This window comes from Marmota marmota, unplaced genomic scaffold (genome assembly GCF_001458135.2).
Source record: "Marmota marmota marmota unplaced genomic scaffold, marMar, whole genome shotgun sequence".
In the NCBI taxonomy this organism is placed as follows: domain Eukaryota; kingdom Metazoa; phylum Chordata; class Mammalia; order Rodentia; family Sciuridae; genus Marmota; species Marmota marmota.
This window is the reverse complement of record NW_026000026.1, coordinates 21,456,247-21,471,155: the sequence shown is the minus strand read 5'-3', so window position 1 is coordinate 21,471,155 and position 14,909 is coordinate 21,456,247. Positions and strand designations below refer to the sequence as shown.

At 50.9% G+C, this 14,909-nt stretch overlaps 1 protein-coding gene across 1 annotated transcript in view; it reads right to left on the bottom strand.

Moving 5' to 3' along the window:
• The window catches only part of Soga1 (suppressor of glucose, autophagy associated 1), a 69,044-nt gene that overhangs the window by 11,816 nt on the left and 42,319 nt on the right, over positions 1–14,909 (bottom strand). The window contains 8 exon segments of the mRNA XM_015480957.2: positions 1,482–2,832; positions 5,206–5,227; positions 5,230–5,275; positions 6,132–6,203; positions 8,864–9,115; positions 10,515–10,682; positions 11,781–11,885; positions 13,727–13,957. Coding sequence (XP_015336443.1) covers positions 1,482–2,832; positions 5,206–5,227; positions 5,230–5,275; positions 6,132–6,203; positions 8,864–9,115; positions 10,515–10,682; positions 11,781–11,885; positions 13,727–13,957 — 2,247 coding nt within the window.

Here is a 14,909-nt window from a genome sequence, read left to right as displayed (position 1 = left end):
TATCAAAACTGATATCAGGAGGGGGGCATCCAGAAAAAATTCACAGAGACAATATGAGCACCTAGGTGTGAAGTCTTGCTGGGCTGGTAGGCAGGTTAATGTTTTGTTTTATTTTGTCGAGGCACTGAGAATTAAACCCAGGGGCACTTTACCCCTGAGCTACATCCCTCACCCCTTTTTATTTTTTGAGACAGGGTCTCACTAAGTTGCCCTGACTAGCCTTGAACTTGCAATCCTGTGGCCTCAATTTCCTAAAAATCTGGGATCACAGGATTGTGCCATAGCACCTGGCTCAGGCAAATATGTATATCCCCAGCCCTTTTCAATTTTAATATTGAGACAGAGTCTTGCTAAATTGCTTAGGGCCTCTCTAAGTTGCTGAGGCTGGCCTCAAACTTGCAATTCTCTTGCCTCAGCCTCCCAAGTCACTAGGATTATAGGCATGCCTAGGCAGGCTAATTAATATATATATATTTTTTAAATATTTATTTTTTTTTTAGTTATCGGCAGACACAACATCTTTGTTGGTATGTGGTGCTGAGGATCGAACCCGGGCCGCACGCATGCCAGACGAGCGCGCTACCACTTGAGCCACATCCCCAGCCCCGCTAATTAATATTTAATAACACTTACAATTGGCTCTCCCCAGCCTAACAAGTCACACAGCATACTAGTGAGGGCAAGAGAGCTGCGGGCACACCCTTTCCCTGGAGGATGCTGGAGGTCTCTGCTGTGTAGTAGTCAAACCCCTGCTTAAGCCACTTACTAGTCTCTTGGCATTCAGACCATGTGGTCTCCAGGTTTGTGTTGTTCCAGGTCTGGGACATTCATCCCCATGTCATACCAGCATAAGAACTATTTGAGACATACAACTATATTTCTTGAATTAAAAAAAACAAAAGAGCTAGGCACTGTGGTGCAGCTACTTGGGAGGCTAAGGCAGGAAGATCAAAAATTTGAAGCCAGGCTTGGCAACATAGCAAGACCCTGTCTCAAAATAAAAAGTAAAAAGAGGCAAGGATGTAGCTCAGGGGTGCAGCACCCCTGGTTCAAGCTCCAGTATCCAATAATTTAAAGGGTTGGGCATGTAGCTCAGTGGGGGAGTGCTTGCGTAGCACATGTGAGCCTCTGGGTTTAATCCCCAGCACTACCAAATAATAAAAAATAAATAAAAACAAAAATGAATAGAGCTGGGTGCTGGGTGCAAGCCTGTAATCCCAGAGACTCGGGAGGCTGAGGCAGTAGGATCGTGAGTTCAAAGCCAGCCTTGGTAACTAGGCAAGGCCCCAAGCAACTTTGGGAGACTGTCTCAAAATAAAATATGAAAAGGTTTGGGGATGTGCTTCAGTAGTATAGGACCCATGGATTCAGTTTTCAGTACACACACACACACACACACACCAAAAAAAAAATCCACGTGAGGTTGGACCCTGGAAGCCAATCCCCGCTCCCAAGAAATAGGGCAAACTCCACCCACCTACCTCATTGGGAAGAACGGAGATGCCATCGCCCTCCCGGGGCACACCGTCCTTCCCCACCTGGGGAAGCAGGGTGGCTCTGGCCTCCTCGCTGCTGCCTGACTTGGTGGCCTTCTTGCTCAGGATCCTGGCCACGCCCTCCGGCTGATGGTAACTGGCCGGGGAGAGGGGCTCGGGCTTCTTGGCGCCTTCCTCTCCCGCAGCCGCGGTGGGGCTCGGGGCGCGGCCACACACGTTGCGGAAGAACTCCTGCACGATGCCGTACTTGGGAGGCTCGGGCTTGGCCCGGGTCTCGGACATGCCCAGCTTCCACACAGATTCCGTGCTCCCTGAGTGCTCCACCACACTGAAGAGGCTGGACAGCCCGTCGTTGATGTTCCTCAGCACCGGGCTGTCCCGCGTGGTGGTGGAGCGAGCCCAGGCCGAGCCATTCTGCTTGCCCTGGTGCAGGTTCCAGAGACTGCGGTCCTTGGTGCTATCCAGCTTGGACACCGAGCGCCTCTGGAGCTTTGGCGAGCCATACTTGGGCGAGCAGCAGGGCCGCTCGATGCGGGAGTGGACCTTGTCCAGGGAGGAGGAGATCTGCTTGCTGCGCACGGACACCAGCGACGAGCTGCGGGGTGACCAGCTCTTGCTGTGGAGGCTGCTGCGGGGCGGGTCAGTCTGCAGGCCCACGCTGACCGTGCGGATCGTCTGTGTGCCCACGCTGGCCAGGCCCACCGTCTGGCTGGACGTGCTTTTCACTTTCCTCTCCAGCGATCCCGAGCGCATGGCCTGTCGCACGCAGTTGGTGATCTCCTTCATGTCATCGCTCATGTTGCCTGACATCTCAAAGTCATGCAGGGCCGCGGGGAAGGCGGGCCCGGCTGCCGAGGCGCTGCCCGTTGAGCCCCCATCCAGGCGCTGGCGAGAGAAGTTGCACAGCCACCGACTGTAGGAGCTCTCGGCCAGCCCGTCGGCCTCAGCTGATTCTTTGGGCTTGGCTGTGGTGAAGAGGAAGCCAGGCTCAATGAGGATTTTGCCCTCCTTGTCATGGACCACAGGGACACCCAGGCGCCGGGCCACTGGGGGACTGTAGTAGACTCGGATGCCCGTCTTGTCTGGAGCCGTGTAGCTGCGCTGCATGTGCCTCCCTGCAGAGTCCTGGCAGCCCAGCGCACCCAGGCGGTTGGAGTCCTGAGGCGTGAGCCCTGCCTTTTCCTTGGTATCTTTCTCTGGATCCACGGTCTCAGTACTCACAAAGGTAAAGGCAGGGTTGTTGGGCAGTTTCTTGCCTCGGGCATCTCCACCAGCAAGGTAGGGGGAACAGTCAAGCAAACTTTCAAACTCAGACATGGAGGAAACAGATTTGGTCCTAGGAAGAGCAGAGGAGGAAAAACGGTGTTAGAGGGAAATAACCCAGACTGCGCACACCCTGGCCTACTTCCCTGGTGGGTGGGAACTGCTTTAACTGGCTGCTTTCCTCTTCCTGTCTTACTTTCGGGTATTTCCTGGAATCTTCTCCCAAATAAATATTTTCATATAAACCCTCATCTCAGGGGTTGCTTCTGGGGGAACCCAAACTTAGATGCCATTAAATCTTCAACACAAACAGAAGCACAGACGAAATAAAATAGCATAGAGAATCCAGAAATGAGTCCACACATCTTTAGTCAACTGATTGTCAACTAAGGTGCCCAAAACATCATTAGAGAAAGGACAGTCTGTTCAGCAAATATTGCTAGGAAAATGGAAGATCCATAAGTAGAAGATCAAACCTTGATCCTATTTCTCATCCTGGACAAAAAAATCAACTCAAAATGGATCAAAGACCTTAAAGTAAGACCTGAAACTCTGAAACTACAAGAGGAAAACACAGGGGAAACACTTCAAGATATTGGCACAAGCCATGATTTCCTGGATAGGGCTCTAAAAGCACAGGAAACAAAAGCAAGAATTGACGAATGGAATTACATTGAATTTAAAAGCTTGTGCAACAGCAAAGAAAATAATACACAACCCAGAGTGGGAGAGAATCCTTGTAGGCTACTCATTTGACAAGGATTAATATCAAAAATATGTAAAAAAACAAATAAAATAAAATAACAGAACAAGTAATCCACTGAAAAAAGGGGCAAATGATCTGAATAGACACTTCTTGTAAGAAAAAAACGTGCAAATGACTAATAAATATGTGGAAAAATGCTCAATAACATTAACCATCAGGCAAATCAAAACTACAATGAGATCCACCTCATTCCAGTTAGAATGGCTATTATAAAAAAAAATCAATAAATGCTGCTGGGAATATAGGGAAAAAGGAACCCTTATACATTGTTGATAGGAACCTAATTAAACAGTCACTATGGAAAACAATAATAGAAGATACTCAGAAAAACTAAAAATAGAACTACCATGGCTGGGGTATAGGTAGCTTAACTCTATAGCACTTGCTTAGCATGCCCCAGGCCCTGGATTTAGTTGCCAGCAATACGCACTGGTGCACACATACACTCAGGCACGTGCATGCCCACGTGCTTCTAAAAATAGAACTACCATATGATCCAGCTATCCCACTCCTGAGTATACAGCCAAAGGAAATGAAGCCAGAATATAAAGAGATACCTGCAGACCCACATTCACTGAAGCACCATTCACCACGGCTAAGATAAGGACCAGCCTAGGTGTCCATCAACAGATGAGTGGATAAAGAAAATTATGGTATATATACACCACGGAGTATTAATCAGTCATAAGGAAAAATAAAATCCTGTCATTTGCAGGAAAATGGATGGAATTGGAGGATATCATGTTAAGTGAAACAAGTCAGACACAGAAAAACAAGGATTGCATATTTTCTCTCTTATGTGGAAACTAAAAAGAAGAAGAAGAAGAAAAAAAAACCCGCCTGAAAGTAGACAAGGGCTTACTAGGGATTGGGAAGGGAGCCACGGGTAAGAGAGGGAGAGGAGTGGGAGGAGGAGAGGTAGAAGAAGGGTGGATGGACGTGATCAACACATATTTCTACAATTAACATGTTAATACACGTTTTTAAAATATAATATTTTAAAAATCCCAGCACAGACCGGGCACATGTTACCTGGAGGCCAGAAGTACCAGTCATGTGTTAGTACATCACACAAACTGGATGACTCAGACAGCTCTAGAGGCAGCTGTTGAGACGGTGGAAGAGACAGAGGGAAAGAGTGGGCAGGGAGGAGCTGCCCAAGGTCATAGATTAGAAGCCACACAGCTGGAATGCAAAGCCAGCCTCTGGCTCCAGTGCCCACCTCCCACCCTGGGGCCTCCTTGCTTCTGGGCTACTCTGTGTGGCTCCTGTGAGGTTCCATTTCCCTCACTCATGTGTTTCCTAATGGTAGAGACAAAGTCCTACTAGTCTAGGGGGGTCTCCTTGGTCACAGCATGTGGCTGGCCCAATGGATGCTGCTCATAACCCCAGGAATGGATGTCCATGGTGACTCTCCTAACCCAGAGACAGAAAACAGAACCCCAAAGAAGCTAGTTTCTCTGCCAGCTAGGATGCACTGGGGCCCTGGTATTCCAAAGAAACACACGTCAAGCTGCAATCTGGAATCCCCCTGGCCCCGGGCTTTCCAGCTCCTGAGTGATTTGGGTTATGTAGAAACCACATCCTGCTGCTCTCCCAATTCTGATGGGGCGCAGGGGTGGGCACAGGGGGCAGGAGAGGAGAGGGACAAAGGGGCGGGCAGGATGGGGCTGCCAGCACCTCTTTAAGCCGGTTCCCCCAGCTCAGCTTCGGAAACCGTCTCCTTGTCGTGGATCTTCTCACTGCGCGTCTGTCAAAGAAGAGACAGGAAGGGTCAACTCTGGCCACCAGCATGCAGAAGGAAGGTGACTAGAGGCCCTCCACACTTGACTTCTCATCTGAAGAGCGGCAATGATGTCAGCAACGATCCAGAACAATTATTGGTCAAGTTTCTGGCGGCTCTGCATGTAACTCCCCCACCATAAGAATGTGCTAACTGTACTGTCAACAGTGCCCCCCCCGCCAAAAAAAAAAAAAAAAAACAAGAAAGACTACTCATGGTGACAGCAATGACCATGCAGCTACTGCCTGGGCTTGTCCATTCTGGTTCTAGAGGCACAATTCCCAGCACCTGCACCAGTTATCACAGCTGCCTTCCTTGGCTGCCAGCCCTGGGTGAGTCCCCCTTGAGACCCTCCCCCTCAGTTCCCCAGAATCAGTGTTCATTGTTTGCAATCAAGCCTCCTAAATGGCACCCCACTTCCTCTGGTGGTCATGAACTAGGGTAATGCAAATAGCCGTACACTGCCTTTGGTTACTCAGCAAGCTGCTCTCTGACAGAGCACCTGAGCCTTAAGTGCAGACTTCACCAATGTGATCTTACTGATCTCCACGCCTACGGAAGGTTTGCTTTCCCCAGATGCACAGGTGAAAGCAAGAGAGGCTGGGGGTTTCTCCCAGCTTGGAATCACAACCCTGACAGAGGACACTTCCCAAGTCCCAAACCATGGGGAGGACCCATGAGGCATAGGGGCCCCAGGGCCTGAGGTGCCTGAGGTGCAAGGCTGTGTGACCTGTGGGATAGGGTTAACATCCTCCTATCACATCCCCACAAGCAAGGAATTTATGGCCCAGCCAGGAGCCCAGACAACACGGGTAACCCTCACCTCTTTCCAGCTGTTGTCCTGCTTCTCGAGGTCTGAGTGCTTCAGGACCCAGGGGTCGGCAGCCTTCTGCAGCTGAGCAAGGGCAAAGAGCACGCATCAGTGACGGGCATGAGTGAGCAGAGGCCCAGAGCAGGACCACATCCTGGGCTCTGCCCTGCAGCTGGGAGGAGCATCATGGGCCAGGAGCCAGAGGGTTCCTTCTAGAGGGTAGCAGTTCTGAGCTACCTGAGTTGGATTGGAAAATGATAATAAGAGCAATTTCTTGCAGGCATTCTGATGGATGTCATTATATCTAATATAGTAACCATTATTGCTGTTAATTCATGCTGCAGTTCATGGATCAGCTAGCTGAGTAGCACCTTGGTATGCCTGGCCTGTGGGCCGATATGCTTCCCCAGGTATGTTATGGAACTTATCTCATAATTTTAAAATCATTTGAAATATCCTATTGTTAATATAATAAAAAGAAACTACTTTCCTACAGACAGGAATTTCGTTTGATGGTGCAAATGGATGCATCTGATCTGCTTTCCACATGGTACATGGAATGTTCTGGAACTCATGTTAGCGTGCCATCCTCCACTCACCATGCACAAGCTCCTTAGTAGGTATGACCCTCAGGGGATCTCTATCTCTGCAGGGAAGGAGTCAGGGCCCAGGAGTGGAACTTGCCAGATGTGAGAGTTCTGCTAGATTCCAGGCCTGTCTCTTACTCACTTTATGACCTTGGACATATCACTCTGCCTCAGTTTCCTCATCTGAAAAAGGGGGTTAGTGACTGTGACCTTGCAGGGCTGCTGGAGGATTAGAGACAGCAGTAAGAGAGGAAATGCAAATGATCATAATGATGCAGGCCCTCATTAGGAATCAGAGAAAGGCAAATTAAAACAATAAGATAGCATTGTACACCTGGAGATAAACAGATGTTTCAAAATGGCAAAGATAAAGCAAAACAGGCCCTTCTCACTGTGCTCCCGGTGGAGTGCAATTGGGTGAAGCCTTTCTGGAGGGCTGGCTGGGCAGTTCCCATCAACTATAAATGCACATGCCCTTGAACACAGCAATTTCACCTCTAGTGATCTATCCTATTGAAATGTTCATGCATGTGTGGAAAAATGTGCATTGGGGTTATTCACTGGGGCACTACTTTAAATAGAGAAAAACTGGAAACAATCTAGATCTTGTCGATATGGAATACTAAATTCTGGTGTCCCCATGCTTGGAAGGTCAAGCAGCAGTCAGACAAGATGAGGCCTCCTCTAGCCTGTTGTGAACAGCTCTCCATGAAAGAGGCAAAGTGCAAATAACATGTGCATTATGATTCAATTAATCAAAAATGGAAATGAAACTCTGAATATAAATTGTTTAAATAGCAAGAAAGGGAGAGAATAGGCTTTTGTAATATCTGGCCCTTTTCCCCTTTTCTTCTAGGTATTAGAGATTGAACCCAGAACCTCATGCCTGCTAAAGCATTCTACCTCTAAGCTACATCCACAACCCCCTCCCCCTGTTTGTTTTTTTTTTTCTGGTACGAGAGATTGAACCCAGGGGCGCTTGACCACTGAGCCACATCCCCAGCCCTATTTTGTATTTTATTTAGAGACAGAGTCTCACTGAGTTGCTTAGTGCCTCGCCCTTGCAGAGGCTGGCTTTGAAGTCACAAACCTCCTGTCTCAACCTCCCAAGTAGCTAGGATACAGGGCTAGGACACCATTCTGGGCAATATTCTTATATGAAGATGAAGTACTGAGGGCTGTAATTAAAATTTAAAAAAAAATAGAAGAAAAGAAAAAAGTCAAAACAAACAGTACACAGGATGACAGGTGTGCCGGGCACGTGACACGAAGCATAGAGGAGCTTACTGCTCACTGGCTGTTTTTCATCCCCCCACCCCACCTCTCCACCCACCATTTTAGTCTAAGGACTACAATTTCCCCATGGGAATCACTCTACTCCTTCCTCTTGGTCCCTTGGTTTGGGGCACATGATTCACACCTGGCCAATCAGAAACTTGTGGGAAAGAAACCTTTCCAATTGTGATTGCTAAACTGTAAGTTACGTGCATAAAACTGAGAGTGGTCATATTTGGAAATAGCTTGCTTAAGAGTAAAGTGTATACAAGCTGGACACAGTGGCCTATGCCTGTAATTCCAGCTACCAGAGGCTGAGGCAGGAGATGTAAACAAGTCTGAGGTCAGCCTTGGCGACCTAGCCAGACTGTGTTTCAAAGTAAAATTTAAGAAAAGAGTAAAGCGGCTGGGTGTGGTGGCACATGCCTGCAATCCCAGCAGTTTGGGAGGTTGAGGCAGTTTGACGCCAGCCTCAGCAACTTAGTGAGACTCTAACTTCAAAACCAGAGTAAAGCTAACAAGAGGGCTGCGATTGTGGCTCAGTGGTAGAGCGCTCACCTAGCACAGGCGGGACCAGGGTTCAATCCTCAGCACCACATAAAAATAAAGGCATTGTGTTGTGTCCATCTACTCTAAAAAATAAATATTAAAAAAAAAAAAGCTAACAAGAGGAAAGCAGTCCTGAAAGATTGAGGCAGAGAGAGACCTAGTTCTTACTGCAATCTCTAAACACAACGTTCCAGCTATATCTGAAAGAGATTCTAGACTTCACTGTCTGAGCACCTGGATCCAGCTATACCTGAAGGAGATGCTACCCATGAACTTATCCTACAGTGACTCTCCCTTGTGACTCAAATCAGCCTAAGCTGGGGCCAGCCTCACCTGGCTCAGGCGGTTCTGCAGCTCCTTCACCTGCTGCTCCACCTGCTGCTTCTCACCCTGCAGCCGCTCCACCAGCTGCAGCTTCTCCTGGCTCCAGTTGCGCTCGCTGATTTGCAGTTGCCGTGTCAACTCCATGACTGCGCTGTAGGACTCGGCCAGGAGGTGCTGCTGCTCCTCTCGCTCCCTCTGCAGGGCCGCCTTCCACTCGGGCCCTGCCCGTTCCCCGGGCCCCTTCCCGGCCTTCAGCTCCATCTGTGGGTGGGAGCAGTCTGGGCAGCTGGCACCTCGGGCCCCTCTACTCTCCCTCCTCCCTTCTTGGGCACCAGCAGGGGAAGGGGAGAGAGGCTCCTTGGGGGCCATCCCCTGGGAAGCCTTCGGTGACCTCCCCCTCACAACCAGCCCTCCTCGGTGTGGAGCTCTTCCCACCAGCCAAGCTGCACTGTGGGGTTTTCAGTCATTTTCTCTGCAATTTAACTACCACTTTGTGTTTTTCAGAGGAAGAGGTTCTAAGGGGGTCAAGTCAGTTTTGTCCCAGGTCACGTAGCGGGTTCTAGTTATCGCTTGTCACGGTATTTATCTACTCTTAGGTACAGTGCAGGTTCTGGTTAATGGGGTTGTGTTTTAGCTCCACTCCTGGAAAGCTGAACCCCACCTTGTCCCTCATGGGCCTTGCATGGGGACATGCACACACATGCACATATGCAGAAATCACTCTGCAGGATGCCTTTCTTGGCCGCAGACCTCAGGGTGGCAGGATGATGCACACCTATATCCAGCTCATGATTCAATGCCTCCCACCTGCCAGGCTATGGTCAGGGAGTCGAGCCCTGGAATGGCTGAGCTTGGGGCACAGCAGAGCAAAGGACACTGGAATATGCAGATGAGCAGCAGTTGGGAGGTCTGCAGGAGGCCTAGGAGGGATCGGAGGGCCCAGGAAGAAGTCAGGAGTCGGAGTGCAAGGTCAGGTCTGCCCTGGGTGACACAAGACAGGGACTCAACCTCTCTGTGCCTGTTTTGTCATGTGTCCTGCAGAGACCATCTGAGTACCACCTCCCAGAGGTGGCAATGCCCAGGAAGTCGGCCTGCAGCAGGGACAGGGTGGAGGAAGAGGGAGCCCAGCCCCACACTGTGGAGTCAGAGCATTCTCTCCAGGTGGGAGGCCTAGCCTTCTCATTTTTCAGACCAGAGTAGGGCAGCAACTTGTCCCCACACACAAAGCAGATACCCAAATCCCAGGGATCCTATTTAAGTTTCTTTGGTCCAGCTGGGCTGTTGTAGGGGAGGGAGCAAACTACAGCCAGGTATCAGGGGGCCCCTCAGGTAGGAGGCAGCAAATAAGGACAGCAGCAATGAGAGACCAGGCATCGCAGGGACGGCACTGGGTACAAATCAGGCATGTCACCCGGAAGCAGAGGGGCAGAGGTGCCTGCCAATTCTCCATCTTCCTTCCCTGGCCCACTGACTCCTGAACCCCACTATCTTGGTCCCCGTGCTGGATGATTCTAGGCAAGCCTCTGTCCTCTCTGGGTGACAAGGTGAAGGGAGGGGCTCCTGTCCCTCCAGGAGGTGGCTTGGGCATCCTGTTCCAGACCTGACAGCTGTGGGCTTGGCTGAGGACAAGAGGCAGAAGACGTGTCTGGGGAGGGCTCACCTGGGTGGCGTGGCCCTTGAGCTCCGCCCGCTCTGTCTCCCAGGTGGCCTTGGCCTTGGCAAACTGCTGCTGAAGCTCCGTGAGACCCCGGCGCTCATCGCGGAGCAGCCAGCACAGCTCCTTCAGCGTCACCTTCATGTCGGCCAGGGTCTTGATGTACTCGTTGGGCTGCAGAGAGGAAAGGCCTGGGTCAGCAGCGTGGGAGGTGGGAAGGAACCCAGCTCGGGGCTCCCTGGGCCTCCAGCAGGTCCCCTCCAGGATGAGCCCAGCCCTGGCTCCCTCCTGGGCAGACTGAGTCCCAGCCTCACACGAACAAAGACTCCCGCAGTCACAGTAGTAACTATTCCACCTAAATTGAGCCGAATAATCTGGCCTCCTCAAGGTTTTCTGCAGCCTCTAGCCTCTCTCTCTGACCCACTGGAGGCCTCCAAGGAGCCTCCCTAACTGTGCTGAACCCAATTCCAAATCTTCTTTCCTAGGCCCATGACCCCATTTCCCACCCATACCCAGCTCACTCACTGTGTGTGGCTCGAGAAGTCTGAACCTCCTCTTCTTCTCTCTCATATGTGGCTTGATCAGAGAGTTCTTAGTCCCAGAAAATAAAGGCCCCTCTTTTATTTATTTTATTTTTTTTACATGGGGCTGAAGATCAAACCCAGTGCCTCACAGGTGCTAGGCGAGTGCCCTACCACTGAGCCCCAGCCCCAGCCCCAAGGCCCCTCTTCATAGGAGCCGAGCTTGAGAGCTTTACCCCATTATATACCTCCTAAGCCACAGCCAATTCCAGAACACCTTGCCACACCTCTACACACACAGTTCTATGTGTTTAGAATGACTTCTCTCCGTTCTCTAGTAGGTAAGCTCCTGTTCATTCTTCAAAACCCACCATCCATAACCCCTTTTCTGTGATGATATCCTCTTTTGCTCCAAATAGAACTAATTAGTCTCTTGCTTGTGACCCCATAGTCCACCACCTGGCCTTTTGTCACTGCCCTGGGATGATCTGCATGCCACAAAGGATAGAGAACAGGGGGACAGTGACCAAGAAAGAACAACCTTTGCAGCTCTAGTGTCCAGTGCAGAGCTGAAGTCAGAGGAAGTGACAGAAAGTGATTAATTTGTTTATTTATTTGTATGCAGTGCTGAGGTTCACACCCAGTGCCTCACACATGCTGGGCAAGTGCTCTACCACCGAGCCACAGCCGCAGCCCGGAAAGTGATTATTGAATGGGCAAAGGAACAAGCCGGGAAGGGCTGAGAACGCACCGTGTTCTGGGTCCAGCCGTCTCCCGCGCAGGCCTTGTTATCAGAAAGCTGGGCGCTGATCTCCTCCTCCTCCACCAGCAGGTACAGCTCCTTCATGCTGTTCACCTGTTGGTCAAAACCACACTCAACCAGGGGTGGGAGGATGTCCTCACTGACTTCCCAGACCGTAACTTTGATCTCTGGGCACCGTCCAGGCCAAGCAGCGTGACCCATAATATCTTTTCTGCCCCAAGGACCATGAGGCATCCTGAAGAGTTATTCAGAAATAACCACGGTGACTGGGGCAGCTGGAGCCACACTGCACAGCTGCAGGGGCACCGTTCATGGGGCATACAAGGGCATGGCTCCTCCTGGCACCCTCTGAGCACAAGATGCTTGGTGGGAGGGTGTCAAGGAGAAGCAGGGAGACCAGTTAGGAGGCAATGGCCAGAATCCAGGCAGGAAGTGACGATGGCTTGGTCAGAGGGCAGTGGAGGATGGCTCAGACTCTGGAGAGGTGGACAGATTAGACGAGGTGTGAGGGAAAGAGAAGGGCAGAGGATGCTGCCACAGCATTTGTCTGAACAAGAAGAACTGACCCACTGGGCGAGCAGGGCTGGAGGAGGAGCCTGAGTTTGGTTTTGGACATAAGGTTTGCAAAGCCTATCAGACACCCAGTGGATCTGTCCCAGGACAATACACATCTAGGGTCCATGAGCGACACCTGGACAGGACGTATACACTTGGAACTCAATGTCCAAGAAAGGCCAGTGAAGCCTGGATGAGCTGCCCCAAGGCAGTCAGAGCAGGTACAGGAGAAACATAGTCCAAGGACTGAGCCCTGGGGACTGTGAGCTTGCAAGGTGAGGTCAGGTGGGAGGAGCTCAGCGACAGAGAACCTGCATGTGCAAGGCTCTGGATTCAGTGCCCAGGACCACCAAAGAGAAAAATAAAAAGCAAGGTGAGGTCAGGGAAATAAGAAGGAGCCAGAGAGGTAGAAGGAAAACCCAGAGCTTGCTGTCCTAGAAATGAAATGAAGGATATTGCAGTTTGGATATCAAGTTTCCCCACAAACCTCCTATGTTCCTGCAGGAATATTCAGAGGTGAAATGACTGAATTATGAGGCCTGTGGCCCAGTCAGTCCATCCTAGCTTGGCTGCACTAACCGGCACTGCAGGCAGGTGGGCGTGGCTGGAGGAGGTGGGCACGGGTGGAGAGGGGTGCCCTGGAAGGGTGCATCTTCCCTGCAGTCCCTTCCACCCTTTCTCTTCCCTTTCTTTGCTTCTCAGCTGACGTAAGCTGAGCGGTCGACCTCCGCCACGCCCTTCAGCCACGATGTTCTACCTCACCTTGGGCCCAAAGCAATGGAGTCAGTCATCCATGGACTGAGACCTCTGAAGCCATGAGCCCCAAACAAATTTTCCTTCTTTAAATTGTTACTCTCAGACATTTTGGTCACAGCGAGGGAAAGCTGACTAAAACAAAGGAGGTTTCCAAGTGCCACTTATCTGGGAACATAGTGAGGCTGTGAAGTATGCTGGAGGAGCAAGTCTACAGGGATCAACAGCTCAGTTCCTACACTGGTCACAGGGATCGATACCTAGAGTCTTTTGACGATCTACACATACACGGGGAACAACCTGTTCTCTGGAATCCTTGGGGCAGGTGTGTGTCTGTTTTTATTTTTCTTCTTTTTTGGTGCTGGGGATGGAACCCAGGGCCTTGCTCGTTCTAAGAGCACACTCTACCACTGGGCTACACCCCAGCCTTCGGGTGTGCTGGGAACTGAGAATGTTTCAGGATCTAGAAAGATAACGTGTCCTACATGTATTATGTCACAGCCCCAGTAGGGACTGGAACACACTGATTTCCCCTACAAACATGTGAATATGAATATGAAGTGCTATGTCCCTCGCCTCCCATGTTCCTTTCCCCCTACCTTCCGGAGGCCCAAGCCCAACCATACCTCCAAGAAGTCATCCCCCTCGTTGGGCAAGACCTTGCCCTGCCGCCAGCGCTTCAGGAACCACCTGAGCTTCATGAAGAGCAGCAGGAAGTTGTGCTTGAACTGCTGGGACTCTTGCACCAGCATGTTTTTCTCCTGGCTCCAGAATTTCTGCTCCAGCCGCCTCTGGAGGCTCAGACTCTGCAGCTCAAACTCCCGCCTCAGCAGCGCCCTCTGCTGGTCCTCCTTCAGCTGCCGGGGACAGGAGATTGAGCAAGGCCAGTTCAGGGTCCCAACACTCCCAGCCCACTCCAGGCCCAGGTCAAGGGCAGGGGGAGAACTGGGTGGGTCTGTTGGTGATCTCTGCCAGAAATTCCACCACAAGCAGCTCATTTTATCCATGGAAGAGTAACTCATAAAAGCAACAGCAACCCAGGGGAGGAGCTGGGATTTAAACCAGCATGGTCCAACTAAAAAACCCTCGTCATCATTCCCTGAGCACCTGTGGAGCGCTGGATGTTTCTCCTGAACTCTCACACTGAACAAGGAATCTGTGGGGGTGTGCGATAATGACAGGGAGGGGTGACCCAGGGAGGGCAAAGGGCATCCTGGGGCCCAGGAAGGCTGAGGAATATGAAATACTCATGCTGGGTCGTGGTGAAGAGAGCCAGAGCCCTGGGTTAGAATCCCAGCACCACTTTACCCTGCACATGCCTGGATAAAGCGTTTCCACTCCTGGGCCCCAGTTTCCCCATAAGTAAAATGGGGGGAACACCTTCTGGGGGAAGTCACAGGATTAAAGCACAGAAGGTATGGAAAGTGTGTTCCATGGTCTGGCTACAGTCAGGGCTTCACAAATGCTGTTAACAAACTACCACCCTGATTACCAGCTAGGCCCAAAGCAGGCATTTCCCATTTCACAGATGGGAAAGAGGGCCTGAGAGGAAACAGAACTGGCCCAAGGTCACACAGGCAGCCAACAACACACCCAGGACTCCAGCCCAGCTCAGCTGATGTACAATCACAAGCAGGAATTGCTCTGGCAGGGGACCAGGACTGGAAGACTTGAGTTTCCTCTGACCATCTCATCTTCTGAGGACCCATGGACCCCCAAAGACCTAGCCTTCAAGTTTGTGGTGCTAGGGATGGAACCCAGGGTCTCACTCATGCTAGGCAAATGATCTACCACTGAGCCATGCCCCAG